This window comes from Panthera leo, chromosome A2 (genome assembly GCF_018350215.1).
Source record: "Panthera leo isolate Ple1 chromosome A2, P.leo_Ple1_pat1.1, whole genome shotgun sequence".
NCBI classification, from domain to species: Eukaryota; Metazoa; Chordata; class Mammalia; order Carnivora; family Felidae; genus Panthera; species Panthera leo.
Window position 1 is genome coordinate 94,742,528 of NC_056680.1, and position 23,143 is coordinate 94,765,670.

A 23,143-nucleotide genomic window follows, 5' to 3' on the forward strand; every position below is an offset into this window, starting at 1 on the left:
TTTGCCTGCCCCTGCTGTTTCTCTCCTTCCAGAGATGAAGCAACCAGACTTCTCTCAGGGTCTGGCCTCTCCTTCCACAATGTCCATTTTTGCCTCCATGAAGTCTGGACTCTGTTCTCCTTGCTTCTCCAGATCAGTGATCCAGTCGTTGTCAGATTTGTTGGGTTTGTTATTGCTTTTTTGTGCCTTGACCTTTGAGTGTAGGTTAAATGAAACAATGTGTATTTTCAAGGGCCTAGAACACCACAGCCCTAAGTGAATTATAGCTACACTTCATCAACACCTTCCTGAAAGGCTTGTCTGGCCTCCATAATGTTATGCTTTCACTGCTCTGTTTTCATGTCCCACATTCTTTTTCTTCCTTCCATATCCTAATTATGGCATTTCCAAAACTTGGTCTTTGGACTCCCCTATTTATGTCATTCCTATTTCATCTGTTCTCTCAGCCTCAGTTCTTGCTTGTGATGGCCCCCAATTACCTCTAGCCCCAAGCTTCATCTCCTGAAACTCTGCCAGATTAACATTTCCTCTCTTTTCAAGTAATCAAAATATCCAAACCTACTTTTATCACATCACCTCACAACTCCCCAAGCCATTTCTTTCTTTCTTCAGAAGGCTTTACTTTAGTAAGTGACAATTACCCACAGTAAAAACCTGCCCTGAAGAATCATCCAATCATACCTCAACCTCCATCAAGCCTTTTGGCCATTATCATGGTCACATATGATTGACTCATTCTACCCCATTTATCAACTGTCCTCTCGTGCCTTCCGTGTATTGCATTAGCTCTCATACAACCTTCCTCTCTAACACCTCCCTTCTCTACTCTAACCCACCCACCATAATGCAGACTAATTCTCCTAAAGCACTACCTTCACCATGATACTGCAATCCAAATCTTATGCCTACAAGATAAAGGTCTGAAATCCTGAGCCTGAAAGTTGAGGTCCTTAATCACCTGGCATAACCATCCCTCTACATAAATCTTTCTTTCCAACTCCCTCCCTGAGCCACCTGAAGCACACCAGGTGTGGGCCTGCTTCATGCCTTTGCTCATCCTGCAGACGTGACTTACATGCTTCCTGCTGGGGCGAGCACCAGAGACTGGCTGAAATTAGAAACAAGTGAGGCAAGGATGTAGCCACAGGTTCACTTGGATGGCTCTGAAACTGTGAACTTCTACATCTCAGTGAAAATTTTCTCATCAAGCATCTCACACCAACAAGGTGAGAGGCTCCAGAAGGGATATAAAGACCTGTCTAATCTATGACCTTCAGGAACGTAATCAAACCAGTTATATAAGATATGTATAAATAAATAAGTGATGGAAAATGCTATGAGACTTCTTACTGCAGTGGGTATGGAGCTTCACTTTTGCAAGATGAAACATTTGTTGGAGATGGGTTGCACAATACTGTGAACGTACTTAACACTACTGAACCGTACAAGAATAGTTAAGATGGTGGGGCGCCTGGGTGGCTCAGTCGGTTAAGCGTCCGACTTCGGCTCAGGTCATGATCTCACGGTCCGTGAGTTTGAGCCCCGCGTCAGGCTCTGTGCTGACAGCTCAGAGCCTGGAGCCTGCTTCAGATTCTGTGTCTCCCTCTCTCTCTGACCCTCCCCCGTTCATGCTCTGTCTCCCTCTGTCTCAAAAATAAATAAACATTAAAAAAAAAAATTAAAAAAAAAAAAGAATAGTTAAGATGGTAAATTTTGTTATGTGTGTTTTATCATGATTATTTTTTTAGTTGTTCCAGACAATCAGTGGAGGTGGTTGCTGAGTTAAGCCCGGGAGTATAGATGGGACAGTGACAATATAGCTGATACTCTATCCTGAGCCCTTTTTGCACATTAACTCTCTTAATTTCCTCTGACCCCTACTAGATAGATACTACTATTCTCTCCAGTCTGACTCTGGAATACAGGGAAAAGGCAGAATTCTTTAGTTTATCTTACTCAAAAAAAAAAAAAAAAAAAAAAAAAAAAAAAAAGGTCAGATGCCAAAATATTCAAAAATGTCCACAGAATGTCCAAGAGAAGAGAATGGGTACATATAGGTTTCCGTAATCAAATTTATTCATGTAGAGAGATGTTGTTTACTGCTTGAAATACTGCCTGGAAAACTTCAACACTGTAATGGGCATCTTGCAAATGTTTGTAAGCATGTAATTTTGATACTCATCTTTTGAATTTATAAAAATTAGAAATGTCCCCCAGATAGTTTTGCAATGTGACAATAGAACCAAAAATATCACAGCTACAGCTACCATCTACTGAATGCTTGATTTAATTTGACAAAAAGTAAGTATCTTTAAATATTTTTGTTAACAAAAGGTTTATGAAGTGGTAACCTTCTCATGTCTGAGCCTGGCAACATTTCAGAAGCATCCCTCCTTCCCTTTTTTCAACATGAACCAGTTTGGCCACATGACTACCGTGCCAGTCCAATCAGTTCCAAAATAAAAAGGAAAAGGTTGATTATGTCCAAGTAGATGTTCAGGGCAGCAAAAATATACTCCTCGGGGTGCAGGTCAGAGTGATGGTGGCGCCCTCCCACCATGAGCTGCACATCCATCACCAAGTACTTAAAGAAAAGAAGGAAGAATTAGCTACAGAAATGGTATATTTCTATCAAATAAGTATCCTAAATTACCTGGAGAAAATATTTTAGCATCAGTAAAATATATTGCATAAAGTCGATTTATGGCTAAGTTAGGTTGGTTTTTTTTTTTTTAATTTTTTTTTTCAACGTTTTTTATTTATTTTTGGGACAGAGAGAGACAGAGCATGAACGGGGGAGGGGCAGAGAGAGAGGGAGACACAGAATCGGAAACAGGCTCCAGGCTCCGAGCCATCAGCCCAGAGCCTGACGCGGGGCTCGAACTCACGGACCGCGAGATCGTGACCTGGCTGAAGTCGGACGCTTAACCGACTGCGCCACCCAGGCGCCCCTAAGTTAGGTTATTTTTACAGCCTCAACCATTCACTATGTCCCGGAGTTTGTACTCTATTACAAGTGCTTCATCCTCCTGAGGCCAGCAGGATCAAGTCGGTGAGCCTTCTTTGGCTTTCCAAATCCAGAAAACTTTGTTCCTTTAGCCAATGAGGTGGGACAATTGGACACAGAGATAAACTACAAACTGCCCTGTACTTGTGATTTTCCCACATGTTCTTGGTGAACCAAGAATGAAAATAAAGATGGTTCCTGACCTTTAGATTGATGTGCAGCAATAATGCTGAAATTCTTGGAGCTTTGGATGATAGCATTTTTCAAACCTTGCCATTGGAATGGCTTTATGATGATGTTAGTATTTCCAAAACATAGAATTAAGGGAAGGTGGGATTTGTATATAGTTAAATATTTCCCCCAAATAAAAAGTGTAGCTCAGCTGCAGTAGATAGAATGAGGAGCTCCTAAAACTGCAGGAAAAGAGCCAGAGAGCTCGCTCACCCTTGTGTTTGTGGCTGGGTGAGCAGCCCTGGGCAGCATGAGAACATTAGAGGAGGTTTCCTTAGAAACCCCTCGGTCCCAGGCAAACCAAGGACAGTTGGTCACCCTAAAAAGCAGGCTGCACAGCAGCTGAGCTTCCAGACTTCATTTATAACCCTGAGGTCCTGACTTCTACAGAGAAGCGCTTTTCTCTCTCCATCCCCTCCAAGAACTCCTGACTTTACCTTATTTCTTCTCATAAGAGGGATAATAACTTCTAATCGTTTCACAGACATGCCTTGGTTGTTAGGAGTACACCTTCCAGGTGAAATTATGTTTTTGAAGGCAGACAGGAAAGTGAGAGTGAGATGAGCTGGGATCCACCTGTCCCCCTCCCCCTCAGGGAGAATGGGGTTCAGGACACAACCCAAGACACAGACAGCCCACAGGGAAGCCCCAGTTGGGATTCAGATCCCCAGGAGCATTTGGGAGTAACACCCTGCCTCACTCCCTACAACTCTGGTGGCTAAGCATCCCCTCCCCACCCCGCTGAAAAAATGTCAATGTCCCTCTTGCTTTATCTGTTTAGTGTTGGGTAGACCTGTCTGAGGCTACAAGAATTTTTGCTCTGCCTCCAAACTGGGAACAGAAACACCAATGTACTTTTGCATGGAAACAAACTATGCCTGAAACAGGACACAAGAAATATAACAGCAGGCATCAATATGCAAAGGCTGAGAGCATAAGAGTAAAGGAAAATGAGCACAAGTTAGTTCCTTTCGGTATTAGGAGAAGAAATAAGAAAACTGAATTATACATACATAACTTCCTGGTCTAAATTTTTCTGACATTTGAAAATAGGACAGGGGCGCCTGGGTGGCGCAGTCGGTTAAGCCTCCGACTTCAGCCAGGTCACGATCTCACGGTCCGTGAGTTCGAGCCCCGCGTCAGGCTCTGGGCTGATGGCTCGGAGCCTGGAGCCTGTTTCCGATTCTGTGTCTCCCTCTCTCTCTGCCCCTCCCCCGTTCATGCTCTGTCTCTCTCTGTCCCAAAAATAAATAAAAAACGTTGAAAAAAAATTAAAAAAAAAAAAAAAGAAAATAGACAGGACATAATTCTAATAAAAAGGAACGTGATGAAGCAAAATGTGGGTATTTTTAAGCTGGTGATAGTATGTGGAGTTTATTACTCCATTCTTGGTACTTCTGGGTATGTTTGGAAATGCCAAAAATAATTAAAGGAAAACTTAAAATATGTGACATGATAAAAGCATAAAATGGAATACCATGCGCCTTTAAGAAAGAATGAACTTGGGGTGCCTGGGTGGCTCAGTCAGCTAAGTGTCCAACTCTTGGTTTTAGTCAGGTTATGATCTCATGGTTTGTGAGTTTGAGCCCCACATCAGGCTCTGTGCTGACAGCATGGAGCCTGCTTGGGATTCTCTCTTTCCCTCTCTCTCTCTGCCCCTCCTGCAATCTCTCTCTCTCTCTCAAAAAAATAAATAAATAAACTTAAAAAAAAAAAGAATAAGCTCAATCCATGACTGCTAATATGTGAATACCATTATTTTTGAGTGAAAAAGCAAAGGTAGAACCTTCTATATAGTATGATTACACTAAAAAGAAAGGTTGGGGGGGGGGGGGTTAGGTGTGAATGGCCAACACAACATTAAAGGAAAAAAAACAACATTGGAGGACTGATTCTGTCTGACTTCAAGACTTACTATGGAGTAAGACAGTATGGTATTGATGAAAGAAGAAACAAATAGATCAATAGAACAGACTAGAGAGCCCAGAAATAGATTCATGTAAATATAGTCAAGTGATCTTTGACAAAGGAGCAAAGGCAATAAATACAATGGAGCAAAGATAATCTCTTCAACAAATGGTGCTGGAAAAACTGGGCATCCATATGCAAAAAAAACAAAAAACAAAAAACAAAAAAACAAAAAACTTAGACAAAGACCTAACATCCTTCACAAAAATTTGTTTTGTCATTGACCTAAGTGTAAAACACAAAACTATAAAGCTCTTAGAAGATAACAGAGGATCTTTTACCTAAGGTATGGTGGTGACTTTTTAGATATGACCCCAAAGGTATAATCCATGAAAGAAATAATGCATAAGCTGAAGTTCATTAAAATTAAAAACTTCTGCTCTGTGAAAGACAATGTCAAGAGAATGAGAAAACAAGCCATAGATGGGAGAAAATATTTGCAAAAGAAACATCTGATAAAGGACTGTTGCCCCAAATACACACACACACACACACACACACACACACACACACACACACACACACACAAAACTCAACAATAAGCAAACAATCTGATTTAAAAAGATCATTACTTGTTCTCTGGGCTGAAAAACATAGACGATACCTCACCAAAGAAGATACATGGATGGCAAATAAATACATTAATAGATACTCCTCATCATATGTCATAAGGGAAATGGAAATTGAAACAACAATAAGATACCACTATTAGAATGGCCAAATTCGGGAACACTTACAACATCAAATGCTGCTGAGGATGTTAAGCAACAAATTCTTATTCACTGCTTGTGGGAATGCAAAACGGTACAACTACTTTTGAAGACAGTTTGGCAGTTTCTTAAAAACTAAACATACTTTTTACCATCTGATCCAGTAATCACACTCCTTACTATCTACCCAGTGGAGTTGAAAACTCCACAGAAAAACCTGCACAGGGATGTTTACAGCAGCTTTATTCATAATTGCCAAAACTTGGGAGCAAACAAGATGTCCTTCAATAGGTGGATGGATACATAAACTGTGGCACATCTAGACAATGGAATGTTATTCAGCACTAAAAAGAAATGAACTATCAGGTCATGAAAAGACCCAGAAGAACCTTAAGTGCACATCACTAAGTGAAATAAACCATTCTGAAAAGGCTATATATGGTGTGCAACTATATGACATTCTGGAAAAGGTAAAATTTGGCAACAGGAAAAAGATTGGTGGTTGCCAGGAGTTGGAGGTAGGGGAGGAATCAAAAGGTGGAACACAAAGGGCTTTTAGGGCTTTTAAACACTCTGTATGATATAATGATGGAACCTGTCAATATATATTTATCTAGACCCATAGACTGACTGTACAACACCAAGAGTAAAGTCTAATGTGAACTTTAGGTGATTATAATGAGTCAATGTACGTTCGGCAATGTAACAAAGGTACCACCCTAGTGAGTGATGTTGATCGGGGGGGGAGGCCATGCGTGTGTGGGGGCAAGGGATATGTGGGAAATGTCTGTGCCTTCCTCTCCCTTTTGCTGTGAACTTAAAAGTGCTCTAAAAATTGTCTTTATAAAGAAAAATAGGGGCGCCTGGGTGGCTCGGTTGAGTGTCTGACTTTGGCTCAGGTCATGATCTTGCAGTCCATGAGTTTGACCCCTGCATCAGGCTCTGTGCTGAGACCTTGGAGCCCGGAGCCTGGAGCCTGCTTTGGATTCTGTGTCTCCCTCTCTCTGCCCCTCCCACACTCATGCTCTGTCTCTCTCTCTCTCTCTGGCAAAAATAAATAAACATTTAACAAATTTTTTAAAAAAAGAAAAAGAAGAAGGAGGAGGGAAAGGAAGAGGGGGAGGCATAGGAGGGGAAAATGAAATACTGACTCCACTTGACTCTGGGCCTAGCACTTGTCAATGCACAGACCATATTCTTTGTCAAAGAGAGGGAGAAATTAGACTCACAAGTGAGAAGAGTACAGTTCCAAGACCAGCATACAATAGGTGCAACCACTGCAAAGAGAAGAAACAATTGTATGTTAAGAAAAAGGTTTGGAATAACGAAAGGGCTCACTTAGTTTACTGCTGTCAGATTAGGACCCAGTATTAAGGAAAGTCACATCTGTAGGGAATTTCATCTTTTTGAACATAGTGGTCAACAGCATCTACTCAATTCTATTCAGCAAATACATGAAAGCTACCCTTGTCGAATCAGTTTTGCTAGATAAGTGCTAAACATCTCACGCATGGTAGGACAAGTAGAACATACTAGATATGGTTCACTTTATGCACCATTGCATAGCCCTTCTAGGGCGTCTGCCCCTATACTCACTCTTGGAATGGGTGGCTCTGCGAAAATAGTGACCCTCATATACCCTAGCTAGGGCTAACTGACAAGAGGTGGAAGATGTCTACTCCAACAGCAGTGACTCTCTTGACTGACCAGAAAGTAAGATCAAACAGATGCACCAGGCCAGTCAGAAATCAATTCCCAGAGGCTGTTGCATCATCAGCTACTGTTGGGGCTATTACTATACAGAAAAGGCTGATCAACTCAGCCCAAGAGAGGAATGTGGGATTTCCATTTCTGTGAATCCTGCCGCTTCTTCCCACCTAGGAGTTCAATGAGCTTCCCTGGGTCTTTGCCTCGAGTTAGTCTGGGTAGTGTCTGTTCCTTGCAACCAAAACAGCCCTGATCAGAATATGGGACTGATGTGAATGCCAAAGGGGTTGGCTCTATAGAAGGAGAGGATAAAGAAGTGGTATAGAACATCTGAGAAAAACAATGTCATTCACTCTTCAGGACAAGAAAGCTCATCCTAGACAAATAGAGCATTCTACTAACCAGGGAAGATCCTTGGCCAATGACATAAACCAGGAGTCAGTGACATAGTGTGGGAGGGACAGTATTTCTGGAATGAGCTAATAGTAAGAAAATACCTGATTACTGGAGTCTGAAGAATTCAAAATTGCCAAAGTCAAACAAGCCTGTATACTTACAACAAGGCTCTGTCAAAAGTCTTCCCTTCCATTTTAACATGTGTGTAAGATTATATATTGTAAATATTTGTGAAAGGAAGTTTACAGGGGGAACAAAGTTTCGTCTATCTAGTAGGAAACACTGTTTCTTAACTGCACCTAAATGGTATTGTAAAGACCTATGGAACCAACCTAATAAATATTTGTATTATTCCTACCAATATTATTCCTACCAATTTGTATTATTATGGCTACCAGCCATAATAATAAATGGAGAGCTGTGTGGCCTTTTAAGGCACATCTTTGTTATATCTTCGAGTTTACCTCTAAAAAATAGATGCTACAAAAATAAATAAAAATAAAATAAAATAAAATCTCCCTAACTATAAGTCTATATAGTCATTCATAAAGCTAAACCAATTCAGGCTTAACTCTTAGTTATCTGTCTGAAGATCACTTAACAAGTCTACTTGTTGTCAAAGAAACTCTTGGATTCAGCAGTTGGGCCAAGTTGGCCTTAGGGCTTTAGTCAAAAGGTCACAGGCTCCAGGCCAATCCTCAGTGGAGCTGGCTGCCCATAGGGTCTCCCCACAGGGGCCAATGACAAGCTGGGCCCACACCCCCTCTAGCCTCCATCCACAGATTGTACGCTGGGAAGAGCATGACGTCCCACAGATCTGGCTTTCATCCCACCCCTACCACTTACTCCTTGTGTAGACCTGGGTGAATTATTTAATTTCTCTGAGCATGTGTTTTTAGCTAAACAATAGATGACACATGTACTTTTCATAAAGGTCATGAGAATTAAATGTAATGCCTACGAGAAAACCACAGGCTTATATCTGATATCTGGTAAGAAGTCAATGAATATATATAAGGAAGAAAGGAAGGAAGGAAAGCAAGCAAGCAAGCTGGAATTACTCTACGCTGCCATCGGGAAAGTCTGAAAAGCCCATCACTCCACTTTCATTACTTCAAACAAGCAGCACCCAGGTATAGGAGAAGTCTGACCAGCCCTGTGGGTAGGTTCACCCCAAGACCCTCGCAGGGAAAGACAGCTATAGTCTAGAGAAGGAGCTCCGTTTTCATGCCCCACGCTTCCAACAGGACCCCAACCACACCACGCTGGGCGGCCGCAAGGACAGGCCTCACAGACCTCCAGCTACTGGGAGGTGCCCAGCTGCTGTGCTGTGCAGCCCACTGCAGTGAGTTTCTGGGCCACGCCTGTCACTTGTCAGTCACTGGGGAGCAGCAGAGTACTTCCTGGGAGACACAGGACTACACAATACAATACAATAAATATTTGTATTATTCCTACAATAAAGTTGTAAAGTTGACTACAGTCAACTTTAGCTCAAGGAACCCCCCACACACACTCCCCCTACAGCCTTGCTGAACCTTCCTCGACTTCATGTCTAGAATGTTCCCACTGCCCACCTTCCCTCCCCTTCACCTGGTGTCAGATGTGCTACTGTGGTGGGGCACGTCTTCCAGCCCTCAGAGGCTCCCCAGCCCCTTTTCTCTCACAGACACTTCTCCCGTTCAAGTCCTCACCCAGTTCACCCAACCGAGTGTCTGCTTCACAGAAGATCTAGGCCAACACAACCAGCACTTTGCCCTCCAACAATTCTCTGAGGTTCCCAAACGAGATCCCACTTACATATGAGCGTATGAAGAGGAAGAAAATTCCATAGATTAACAGTACGAAGAGAAAAATGAACAGCATCCCATTTAGCATGGTGAAATCCCACTGAGGAAATATAACACAAAAACAGCTCACTTATCATCTGGAAGGAATTTCAGGAGGTTTAGAGATGCATCTTATGTCCTATAGTTAGAAATTGGCCCATTTGCTAATAATCTACCCTGGACAATTCTGAGAACCACAGACATCCATTTGCCCCTATCACTGAAAAACGCTACATTAAAAAGTGTGGTGTTGACTGGAATTTGCTTCATGAGGGAGAAGAAGGTAGGAGTATGGATGAAATAACAAGAGCCGTGGATACATGAGGGCTCATTATACTATTCTATTTTTGTATTATAGGACATTTCCCCTAATAAAAAATGTACATTAAATAGAATGTAAATTTGTATGTACAGTATGGTCATATTTCTGAAAGCATGTGCATAAAATACAGCAATGAACTGGGTGCCTTTCCATGTTTGTATGCATATATTTTAATAAAAATATATACACTAAGCTTTCAAAAATTATTGCTGATTCTTTTGTAATTTTGAAATTTATTAATATGCTTTTTGGTTTTGCCTTCATAAATCAGGGATGAAAACAGCCTGGGGAAGCTGAGGAATTTTTTTAAACAAAGGGGAATATTCATCTTCTGACCTGAACAGAATGATATTATACAGCAAAAGAAGACCCTTGAATCCAGGATACTTTCTTGTAAGAGCTTTTTCCTAACTCCTGTATGTCCCCCCTCACTCCTTACTTCTTGCACACCAAGAGAATAATTAGAAGCACTAGGTTTCCACATGTGGTTCTCAAACCAGCACTATCTGGGAAATGCAAATTATTGGGCTGTGTCCCAGACTTTCTGAAGTAGCAACTCCAGGGTGTCCAGAATCTGTGTTTTAACAAACCCTCCAGAGGATTCTGATGGCTGTTTAAAACATGTATGTCTAGGGGCGCCTGGGTGGCTCAGTCGGTTGAGCGGCCGACTTCGGCTCAGGTCATGATCTCGCAGTCCGTGAGTTCAAGCCCCGCGTCGGGCTCTGTGCTGACAGCTCAGAGCCTGGAGCCTATTTCGGATTCTGTGTCTCCCTCTCTCTGATCCTCCCCCGTTCATGCTCTCTGTCTCAAAAATAAATAAACATTAAAAAAAAAAATTAAAAAAAAATAAAAATAAAAAAAATAAAACATGTATGTCTAGAGGGCCACCTGGGTGGCTCAGTCGGTTAAGCATCTGACTTCGGCTCAGGTCATGATCTCACAGTTTGTGGGTTCGAGCCCCGCGTTGGGCTCTGTGCTGACAGCTTGGAGCCTGGAGCCTGATTCAGATTCTGTGTCTTCCTCTTACTCTGCCACTCCCCTGCTTTCTCTCTCTCAGAAATAAACATTTTACAAAAAATTGTTTTTAAATACTTGTCTAGAGCTATGCATTCCATACTTGTGGCTAGGTAAGCATTCAAAGTGTGGCTAGTCTGAAGTAAAGTATGCTGTAAGTATAATAAAATACACACTGAATTTGAATTTTAGCTCAAAAAAGAATGTAAAATGTCTCAATATTTGCGTTATATTGTTTACTGAAATGTTAATACCTTGCATACACTGGGTTAAATAAAATATATGATTAAAATTAAATTCACCTGTTTCTTTTTGTTTTGTTTTGTTTTGTTTTTTTAACGTGGTTACTAGGAAAGTCAGAAGCCAGAAGGCGAAGAAGCTACGGAGGTGGGCCCACAGGACAGCAGTGAGCAGGAAGGAGGAGAGATAAGAATGGGTCAGGAAGGGCCAAAGGAACACATCTACACACTCCCTTGTGACAGAAATCTTTTTCGGTGATACATACTTTTGTTTGAAGAGCAAATAAAGTGAGCGATAACGTCACCAGAGCAGTCGCTGCTGTTGCCCACAGCACTTCCTCTGCATTACAGAAACTAAAACCAGAGACTGTGATTATTGTTCACATACATACAAAGAAAAGCACACATGAGAAAGGAAATATGTATCAAAGACTTACACTGAAACAGCTCCCAGCAGCAGACCTTGAAGAACTGTCTAAAGACAAAATTCACAATCAGAACCCTGGTCCCATAGGCCCAGAATCCAGAGATGATTTAAAGAGTGTGTGTGTTGGCGGGGTCTAGGGAGTGGGAATATGCACAACCCCGGTGCCCAGAGCTACGGGAAGGTTAATTATGGGACAAAAATAGTAGAACTAAACATTTACCTAACATTCCCCCGAGCCTGACAAGATTCTTCTATTAGTAAAAATTCCTTAGAATGCAGGAGTAACTTTCAGCATATTGATTGCATTAAATATGTGTTAGTTAGGAATATGGAAACCATAATAAAAGGTTTATCTGTAAGACCAGATCAAATGGGCCCACCCACACAGACACACCTTAACAATTTATCAAAGCAGGACATTCTGTTTCTACTAATTCTTCATCAACAGTTTCAAGTGCTGACCTTTCCTACAGGGCTTGGGTGAAAGTTGAAAACTTCAAACCTCAGATGAGGGAGGAGGATTGAGACCTTTTCAGGACTGGGGATGGGGCTCCAGGACAGATCTCTACAGAGGGTGGGGCTGCACCTGTAGGTGCCCATCCAGGGCTGGGAAGAGGGCTGCATTGAGGTTGCATCAGGCCAGAGGGTTTCCATGGTCTGCTGGGGCCATGTGGGAGAGGGGCAGGTGCTGAGAGTCAGCAGGTGGTCAAGCCAGAGACCAAAAAAAGGCAATGAGGTTGTAGCTGGGTTCATGGTCAGGCTCCAGGACGGTGGGCAGGTGGGGTGAGGCAACAGTTAACAGTGGCTGAAGGGCCTGAGGACATTCTCCAGCTGGTAGGGAGCTCCACCAGAGCCAAATCCAGAAACTCGGCTAACCCTCTGGTCCATGGCAAGAGCCAGGAAAGAATGCTCTGGTCTCCAGGAGTACAAATGAAGACACATTTTAACCATGGTGCAAGGACTGCTAGAGTGGCTTTGAACTTCTCCAACTGGCCAACATCATATAGGATAAGAGACGAGAAGAACTGGAATCCTGAGAGTCCTGGATTGCATCTTTGTGTTTCCCAGACTCGGTGAGTAGTTGCCTGATTCTCTTCTTTGTTAAATCTACCAAAGCTCTCCTTATTTCCACCACAGGTTAAAAACAGTGTATCTGTTCCATGTATACATGATTGTTTTTTTTAATTTAATGTTTATTTATGTTCGATAGAGAGATAGAGTGTGACTCTCTGGGGGGAGGGGGAGAGAGAGACAGAGACTGAATTGTAAGTACGAGCCTGACATGGAGCCTGAACTCATGGATCATGACCTGAGCCAAATTTGGAAGCTTATCTGACTGAGCCACCCCCTAGGTGCCCCTACACATGATTTTTTTTTTTTTTAAGTTTATTTGAGAGAGAGAGAGAAAGTGAGGGAGGAACAGAGAAAGAGGGAGAGAGAAAATCCCAAGCAGGTTCCGTGCTGTCAGCTCAGAACCCGATACAGGACTCAAACCCACAAACTGTGAGATCATGACCTGAGCTGAAATCCAGAGTCCGATGCCCAACCAACTGAGCCACCCAGGTGCCCCCACATGATATTTTAATAATGTGCTTGCTTCCAAACTTCCTCTTAAGATTTTCTTCTTCTACTTGCTCAAATGCTTCATGTTTTTCTATCTTTAGCAGCACATAAGTGTGTGTGGGGGGGGGGTGAGGGTGGGGAGAGGATAGTGGGAGGAAGATAGGGCTCAGAAGTAGAGGGAGAGAGAATGATTTAAAGCTGGAAACCACCCTTCAGTTTTCCAAAGAGGAGAACAAGAGGCCTTAGAAGTCAAACCTGCCTGATGGCTTCAAGAGCACAGAACACAGGCTCAAAATTCTATGGGACAAAAGCTGTCTTCGGTATGTGTGCTTTTTTCCCCTCAACTCCTTTTCTGAAATGGTTTCTCCATATATTTCCTAATACTTAGCCAAAACATAAAGTCTACAAAATGCATCTAATTTTTTGCCCGTGTATATTTCTTCTCTTAAGCTGTTCCCTGCTTCGGGATAAACAACAAAACCTCAGAGATGAGAGCTTTGATCTCTTCTTGTGATAAACATTAAAAACATGGAAACTTTTTAAATAAAAAATTCAAGTATTTTTAGAAAAGTACCTCCTCTCCCCATCCTATCACCTCTGCTCTAGGACTAGGCTCTAGTATAGTTATCTTTCTATGCCTGGCTTTTAACCTGCACTTCTTCCTGAGTGTAGTCTGTCCAGGAACTAGGAAACCCCATCTGCTCCCCCGAGTGATGAGCAAGGTATCCACGCCAGGTAAGAAAGGCCTTTCAATGCACTGGCAGCCAAGGAATGCCCAGATGCCCAGACGTGGGCATCAGAGAGCTAGTCTCCAGAGGAAGATATGCTTCCCAACATATAAATCACACTAGACACTGAGCTATCTGCATGCTGAGAATGTCACCACTGGTCATGTGTCCTTACTCTCTTTGACCACCTGAAGGCACAGGCCCAAATCTAGCCTCATCACACTCAAGTGCACAGGATTATGCATTTTAAAATTTTTTCATTGAAGTACAGTTGACATACAATACTGTGTTAGTTTCAGGTATATAGCACAGTGATTTGACAATTATATATGTTGCAAAATGCTTACCACAATAAATGCAGTATCAACTGCCATCATACAATATTATTGAGTATATTCCCCTGGAACTTTCCATCCCTCTGATTCATTTATAACTGGAAGTTGGTAACTCTTAAAATCCTTCACCTATTTTGCCTATCCACCCCATTCCCATTCACAACCACTAGCTTTTTCTCTGTATTTGTGAATCTGGTTCTGTTTTGTTTGCTTATTCATTTGTTTTGTTGTGTTTTGTTTTGGGTTCCACATATAAGTGAAATCGTATGATATTCGTCTTTCTCTAACTTATTTCACTTTGCACTTACCCTCAAGGTCCATCCATGTTATCACAGATGGCAAGATTTAATTCTTTCTATGCCTGAATAACATTCCATTGTACATATGTCCACATCTTCTTTATCCATTCATCTATCAGTGAGCACTTAGGTTGCTTCTATATCTTGGCTATTGTTTTGTTGTTGTTCTTATTTTAGAGAGAGAGTGAGAGAGCGCACTTGAGGTGGGAAGAGGAGCAGAGGGAGACAGAGAGGATCTTAAGCAGACTCCATACTCAGCGCGGAGCCCAATGGGGCGCTTGATCCCACAACCCTGGGCTCATGACCTGAGCCAAAATCAAGAGTTAGACACACTCAACGGACTGAGCCACCCAGGGGCCCCCATATCTTGGCTATTGTAAAGAATGCTGCAATAAACATAGGGTACATATATCTTTTTCAATTAGTGTTTTCATTCTTTGGGAAGATACCCAGAAGTGGAATTAGTGGATCATATGGTATTTCTAATTTTAAATTTTTGGAGAAACTCCATACTGTTTTCCACAGTGACTGTACCAATTTATATTCCCATCAACAGGCCAAGAGGGCTCCGTTTTTGCCACCACTTATTTCTTGTCTTTTTGATACTAGCCATTCTGACTCGTGTGAAGTGACATCTCATTGCATTTCCATAACTAGTGACGTTAAGCATCTCTTCATCTGTTGGCCATCCATATGTCTTCTCTGGAAAAATGTCTATTCAGATTCTCTGTGCATTTTTAATTAGATTTTTTTGGTATGATTTTTTGGTAGATTTTTTTAGATTTCATTTGTATGAGTATCTATCTATATAGCTATACAGATAAGATATAGGTCTATATTAGCTTCTTCTAAGATAAATCATTTGCAAATATCTTCTCCCATTCAGTAGGTTGCCTCTTTGTTTTGTTGACGATGGTTTCCTTCACTGTGCAAGAGTTTTTAATCTGATGTAGTCCCAATTTTTTTGTTTGTTTGTTTCCCTTGCCTGAGGAGACTGATCCCAAAAAATATTGCTAAGGCCAATGTTACAAGAGTTTACTGCCTATGTTTTCTTTTAAGAGTTTTATAGTTTCAGGTCTTACACTTAGGTATTTAATCCATTTTTATTTCATTTTTGTTTATGGTATAAGAAAGCAGTCCAGTGTCATTCTTTCTTCCATATGGCTGTCCAGTTTTCCCAACATCATTTGTTGAAGAGACTGTCTTTTGTCCATTGTATATTTTCATCTCCTTTATAGATTAATTGAGCATATAATTGTGGGTTTATTTATTCTATTCCATTGATCTATGTGTCTGTTTTGAGCCACTACCATACTGTTTTGATTCCTATAGCTTTGTAGCGTATCTTGAAATCTAGAATTATCTTGAAATCTGGAATGGTGATACCTCCAGTTTTGTTCTTCTTTCTCAAGATTGCTTTGGCTATTCAGGGAGCATACGCATTTTGTACACTAATCTAACCACTGACTTTATTTTCCTACCCTTATTTTTCCTTTCATCAGATTTCCCTACCAGTTTATCTTATCCTCTTATATTGTGGGTGTTTTTATAAGCTACCTCAAATCTCATATGGAACCAGATGAGGAATAAATCAATTGGTACATAAATCTTCACAATGGAAGGGTGCTGAGTTCCTGGAATCCTTGTGGGCAGCACAGAAAGGAACTGGCTACAAGAAAAGGAGCCACACATTTTCTGTGGCCCAGAGAGAGCAGCACTGATCCACAAAGAAAGGACCTATGTGGTGAGACCTTGTGAGTGGAAGCCCCACAGGAGGCGCTGGTGAAACAGGAACCAGACTGTGCTGAAATGAGGAGAGCCCAGGACCAGAAGCCCCAGCCTCACCCCCAACTCTCTGGAAAAGCCAGAGGTGCAAGGTGGGGAACTAAGGGAACCTGCGCTGACCTGGGTTTCTGCACCCAGTGAGACTTGAAATAGAAATAAGAGAACTCTTACAAAAATAAAGTCTACTTCAAACACATGAGTTTGTGAACTAAATGTGGAATCCACTCTCCATAACAGAATGTGTTTGTTGTGCCCAGCAGAGGGCCATTAACAGTCAAGTTAACTGTTCCTGAAATGGAGCCTGGATTCTGAGCAGGTTCCCCACGTGGCCTCCCAGAGGCAAGGTCGCTGGCAATAAGGACTTGCTCAGTGTGCCCAGATTCTCTAGCTTTAGTAAAAGGGCATGGATACGATCTCATAAACAAGTTTATGACTTTGTTACAGCCAGGACTGAGCCCAGAGGACATCTCACAAATAATTTCTATCTCTATTATTCCACAAGAAGATTTTCCACGATAGAGGCAGAATTAGTAATGTGTCAAAAATATATTTCACAGGTGAGCTGACAACACATGCTAACAAAGTTTACTTACAAATACTCCCAGGAGAATGTAATTCACAGGCACCTGACGCTGGAGATTCCCACAACAAGCAAATACAATAAGTACACCAAAAAATGCTGGCCTGAGGGTAGTTGAAAGCCATGTGTTATTTGTTTCCAGTGATTTTATCAAATGATACAGGTAGATGAATAGAGACAGAAATATACATTATCTGATAATCACTATTATAAACAAAACTGCATGCAGATTATTACCTTTACTTCTTTTTTTTAGCTTTTAAAACTAACTTTTCTCATTTTCATCCATAGAATTTAAAAAAATTTTATTTTGAAATAATTATAGATTCACAAAAAGTTGCCAAGAGACAGAGGTCCCATGCATCCTTTACTCAGTTTCCCTCAAAGGTTACATCTTACATAAATATAGTATAATACCAAAGCCAGTGATTTGACATTGGTACAAGGTATATATAATGCTATGTCATAGAACTTGGACACAAATCTATGAGTAGACATGTGTAACCACCACAATCAAGATTTGAAACTATCCCATCATTAAAACCTTAACAAAGATCTCCTTCATGCCATCTCTTTATGGTACACAACACACACACACACACACACACACCCTAGCTCCTTAGAACCACTAAGTTGCTTGTTTTCCATCTCTATGATTTTATCATTTCAAGAATGTTATACCTTCACCTAATTTCTAATAAAGAACCTCAGTCAATAGCTAATAGAAAAAAAACCACATTTTATTAAATCCAAGAATACTTACAAGATTGCATAGGTGAACCAGGCATTCATGAGCACCCAAGCTTTTAAACCCTTCCTGGTTAAAAAATAATTAATATAGTTTTAAATGATAAATTATTTTTCTAACTAATGTAATATTTCAGTAGAAGTAAAACAATCTCATGGGAAAGGGGTAAACCCTTAATCATTGGCAATGATAAATGAGGAGTTAAATGGTGAAACATATAACCATACCTTGCTTCTTAAAATATATTTATAAAAAGATAGTCATAATAAGTTGTAAGTTAAATATGTATGAATGCAAATGTCCTGGTGACATTTTTATTTTTAAAAAATACTGCTAAGTGTACAAAGCAAAGAAAATCAATTTCTCATATATTTGTTTTGTAAATAGAGATTTTCACAGGATAGGTTTAAGCAGTGATGGGTCATAGTCCCTGAAATAATTTCAACATTCCAAGTCTCCAAGGCCTCCATAATCCCACCTTTTTTCCTTTATCCACTTTCATCTGTGGAAATAGCCAGGGAAAATAGAAAATGAAATAGTGCCCCAAAAAGACTAAGACAAAAAGATCTTGGCTTAGGAAGTTGAAGTAAAACTGTGGAAATCTACCAACACCTTGGTCTAAGAGTTGCCTCAGAAACAACAAAGCTATAGAGATATTATATCCTATGAATGATTAAGAAAAAACAGATAATTTTTAATGAACAAAATTGAGTTGATTCGATAAGAATTAATGTGAACAACTTAATATTTCATTTACATCAGTAACAAAGACTTACCAGAAGATAAACACGCTGATAATCACCCCAGTGACCACCAACTGAGCCGACAGGATCAGGAACACTTTTATAATGAAAGCTGAAGAGACAGAAACATTATGTTTATGATACAATGTTCAAAAGTAAAAAAGAGAAATATAGGGGCGTCTGCATGGCTCAGTCGGTTAAGTGGTCACTTCGGCTCAGGTCATGATCTCACGGTTTGTGAGTTCAAGTCTTGAATCAGGCTCTGTGACAGCTCAGAGCCTGGAGCCTGCTTCAGATTCTGTGTCTCCCTCTCTCTCTGCCCTTCCCCTACTCTCTCTCTCTCTCTCTCTCTCACACACACACACACACACTCTCTCTCTCTCTTTCTCTCTCTCTCTCAAAAATAAACATTAAAAAAATTTTTAATAGAAATGTAATTACCTATTTTTGATACTTAACAAAAGAATATTTCCTCTGATTTTTTTTTTTTTTTTTTTTTTGAGGATTGGAAAAGGAGTAGTAGTTTAGAGTCAGCAAATGGAATAACCACAAAAATACAGCTCTACAGAACTTGTGGGAAATATTCCATTTGGATGGTTAGAGGTGTTTTATTGGCCATCTGAGGATTTATCCACAGAAGTCCCAAAAACCTAAAAGACAAACCCAGGAACTTAATTCCTTATGATTCACACCCTGTCCTCCTTAGGACCACAAGTGACCTGAAAGTCTCTGAATATTGCAGGCCATTACTAGGGATCCAGCTCCCCCATGCATGCAGAATGGAGCACTGAGAGGCCTCAAAGCTGCGGGTAGCAAGGGTGGTTAGCCCTTGGAGATGGCCTTGGGCTGCCCTGAAGTTTGCAGATTTCCCACCACTTTTCTTGCCAGCCTTCCTGCCTTCAGCAACTCCCTTCCCTTCTACTCGAGCAGACATCAGGTAACACAAGGAATTAGACAAGACCAAGGGGTTCCCAGCCGCACTCCCAAGCACAATACAGAACATGTCGGCATCTCCTTTTGCTAACTTCCTACTGCACAAGTTTTTCTGGAGTGCTCTGAATATGGTGCTGGGGATGACAATGAACTGTTTTGTAGCTTTCTCTCAATTTTAAAAGGAGAAAAAAAACCAGAGAGTGCTGCTTAAAGATGACTTAAAGGACTGTCAACTGTGCCGTTTTGCTGTGTGGTTTCTATGCACAGGAAGGGTGACAACAAAGAAATGGGACTGAGCTATCTTAATAAAAATACCAGAACATATGTGCCCGATTTTGTTCTGTGTTGCCTACATTAAAACATTCATGTAATCAACATTTATTTCACCTCTACTATGTCTCAGAGACTGGGAGGGAATGCTTTTTTTAATGCTTATTTTATTTTTGACAGACAGAGAGAGAGAGAGAGAGAGAGAGAGAGAGAAATGGAGGGAGGGAGGGAAGGAGGGAGGGGCAAAGAGAGGGGGAGAATACATACAAAAGGGTGAATTGCATCCTTCCTTAGGTCATACATACACAAAAACTAATTATTAGTTTAAAATGGATGGAGGGGGGCCTGGGTGGCTCAGTTGGTTGAGTGTCCAACTCTTGATTTCGGCTCAGGTCATGATCTCACAGTCTGGTCTGTGAGTTCAAGTCTCATGTTGGGCTCTGCATTGTTAGCACGAAGCCTGCTTGGGATTCTCTCTCTCTTTGCCCCTCCCCCATTGGTGATTTCTCTCTCTCTCTCTCTCAAAATAAATATTTTTTTTTTAAAAAAGATAGACAATAAGAAATGATGACAAGGACTTAGGAGAAATAGGAACCCTCATACATTGCTGGTTGGAATGTAAATGATGCAGTCACTTTGGAAAAGTTTGGCAGTTCCTCTTAATGTTAAACAGAGTTACCACATAGCTCAGCAAGTCCTAGGTATCTACCCAAGAGAAATGAAGATGTATCTCTACACAAAAACTCAAATATGAATATTGACCACAGCATTATTCATAATAACCAAAAAGTAGAAACAACCCAAATGTCTATCAACTGCAGGATAAATTGTGGTAGGGTCCCCTCCCTAAGGAAAGAAAAAAAAAAAGCCTCAAGGCAACCTGACTATATGCATAGGTGACAACATCCCTCAGGACCTTTTAACATGAGACCACATAATCAGACTACATGTTTGTGTGTTACCATATATGGGAGACGAAGTAAAAAAATACATAGAAAACTACACCACGTGGCGTTTGGGGCTCAGTTCTTTGGGTACGAACCCAACTGAGCAGTGCCAGCAGGAATAAAGTTGCTTCCGGGAAAGAAAAGCCTTGGTGTTACGACTCTCTGTGCGAGAATCCTGCTACATTACTGGGGGGCTCGTCCGGGATTCAGACAGTGCATTTCCACCTCCTTTGCCACTGGGGCTGCAAACCTCAGGGTGCCTGGAGAGACAGCCTCACCTGGTGCCAGCAGGCCGCTTGATCCACAGGAGACCAGCCCTCCTGGCACACTGGGGCAACAACCCCTGTATGTGCTCATGGAACCCAAGAGGCCCAGGAACCGGCTCAGGGATGCCCATCAGCCTTCTAAGAACCCAGGTTCGTTTTGGCAGACCTGCCCGTAAGAGGCAGAAGGGGAGCCTGATCACCTCCCAGAGGTGCACTAGTAGTTCCACAAGGGACGAAGCTGCAACACTAAGGTGTTGGTGCTGGGCAGCAGGTTGGAGTTGCCGCGTGACTGTGTATGGAGACTTGTGTCTCCTTCATTTCCTTGGTCAACGACTATAATTCGAGCCAACTGTCTCTGGTTATTCTACCTCAGAACGGGGACTTGAGGGAATATTCCCAAGCAGCTGCCAAAACTCCTTTTGTTTCGGGGAAATTCCCTGTCTTCTCAGGACTGACATGGACTGTCTCATTCCACTGGTGGCAAACAAAACAAAAGAAACCTGGAGTCTGCTCCTCTGTCTGAGCTGCCAAGATTTAAAACTGGGAATTCTCTTCCCTGCCTTCCTCTGGCACCTGTCTCTTCTGCCTTCCCTTCCCCGCTCCTGTTTCTGCACCACCTGAGGGGCGGCTGGCACAACTGGCTCCTCAATGCCTCGGGCACCATCAGCCCCTCCTCCCACCCTAGATGTCCAGGAACAAAGACCACCGATGTCAGATTTCCCCACCAACGTTGCAGGTAAAAATTAACCAAGGGGAACAAATTGTCTTATGTGGACTCAAGTAAAATGTATTCAGTGTTTAAGCTAATTTGAGTTTGTTGGTTTGAGATAGATGATGTTTATCAACATTAAAAAAACTTTTATTCTACCTTGATTTGCTGAGGGTCAAATAAGCTCATGTTATCTCTGTTCCAATTTGTTAACAAAAGGATGACTTAAAGTGACGGTTAATTTTGTCGGTCTCTTAAGTTTTCATGGGTAATTAAGATAGCTTTTAAAGTCTTTGGTGACCTAAAATGTTAAAGTTTTGCTTGCATGCATGCTAAATTGAGATTGAATTCATTCGATATCTAATGAGATAAGAGGCTAAACCACTAATTACTAGATGTAGGTTTGTGCTTTTGACTTGTTGCAGAAATAAAGGATATTTGGAACTGTTGAAAAACATGCTTTGTGCTTAATGGATTCATAAGTTTGCCATTTAAAAAAATTCTGATGTAACATAGAGTTCACAACTGGTTACTACTTAGTTTTTACTGAAGACTAAGATTTCTAAGAGTTAAAATTCTGCTACATGTAGTTAAAACTGATAAAAATAAGAAAAGCAACTCTGTATGTAGAAAGTAGTAGATATGAAACAAAGATATAAGAAATGGAAATATATTTTTGTTGAAGGTAAAAGAAAGTAATTTTGTCCTAAATGAGACTGGTTATTTGGAGAGAAATGGCTTGGGACAAAATCTAAATGCAAGGAAAAATTGTAGAATGTTCGTGAAGGAAAATATTTAAAAAGAAATTTTATGTGTGGTCAGGATGGACTAAGGTTAAAATAAATGGATTTTAAAAGTACACAGGGTTGAGATTAAAATTCTTCCTCCTTTGATCCAAAGGCTGGGGAAATGATGACAATACCCTTAATGCAGTCCTCCAAATCCTTCATATTTGTGTTGTTCCTATATAGCAGAGGAATGGATGCCTCTGCCATATGAGGGATGGATAATATACAAAGGGCTTTTACTAAGATACATGAGAGCCATTTTACTAAACGTAGCCCACTGTATGCCAAAAATGGATTTCCACATGACTGAAACATATTTATGTGGGCGTTGTTGAAAAAGGCAGGGGAATAGACCTTGACTTTGGCTCTTTAACCCCTTCCCTCAATGGCCAATGATCAATATGTAAGTTACTGTTGGGCCAAAATAAAATTAGTACATTCTATGGCAACCAGGAAAGTCTTGCTTAGTCACAGTCCACACTCCCAAGGTCCTACAGGTGGGAAACAGAGGGGTAAAAACAAACAAACAAACAAAAAGACAAGACAAAACAAAACAAACTGGAAAGACCAGGCCAGCTCTCAGAGGTAAGGTCAAGCCT

The 23,143-nt window shown here is 41.2% G+C and overlaps 1 protein-coding gene and 1 long non-coding RNA gene across 5 annotated transcripts in view; one reads left to right on the forward strand and one right to left on the reverse strand.

The window, feature by feature from the left end:
* Nucleotides 1–2,054: 2,054 nt before the first annotated feature.
* LOC122207581 (protein lifeguard 1-like) overlaps nucleotides 2,055–23,143 on the reverse strand; it is a 31,354-nt gene continuing 10,265 nt past the window's right edge. The window contains exons 4-11 of one of the 3 annotated variants that reach the window (XM_042917605.1): nucleotides 18,665–18,743; nucleotides 17,904–17,957; nucleotides 17,154–17,244; nucleotides 11,861–11,898; nucleotides 11,690–11,777; nucleotides 9,820–9,909; nucleotides 7,146–7,193; nucleotides 2,055–2,584 (exon numbers count right to left, since the gene is read on the reverse strand). In XM_042917605.1, coding sequence (XP_042773539.1) covers nucleotides 2,432–2,584; nucleotides 7,146–7,193; nucleotides 9,820–9,909; nucleotides 11,690–11,777; nucleotides 11,861–11,898; nucleotides 17,154–17,244; nucleotides 17,904–17,957; nucleotides 18,665–18,743 — 641 coding nt within the window. In that variant the 3' untranslated portion in view covers nucleotides 2,055–2,431. The remainder of the gene's footprint in view (nucleotides 2,585–7,145; nucleotides 7,194–9,819; nucleotides 9,910–11,689; nucleotides 11,778–11,860; nucleotides 11,899–17,153; nucleotides 17,245–17,903; nucleotides 17,958–18,664; nucleotides 18,744–23,143) is intronic. The other 2 variants (XM_042917615.1, XM_042917623.1) reach the window with 2 other exon arrangements.
* LOC122207589 lies at nucleotides 6,542–11,727 on the forward strand. 2 transcript variants are annotated; one of them, XR_006196933.1, is made up of 3 exons: nucleotides 6,542–6,627; nucleotides 10,442–10,563; nucleotides 11,536–11,727. It is a non-coding gene; the product is annotated as an uncharacterized LOC122207589 (long non-coding RNA). The 2 variants fall into 2 exon arrangements; XR_006196934.1 differs by having other exon boundaries at nucleotides 6,551–6,638.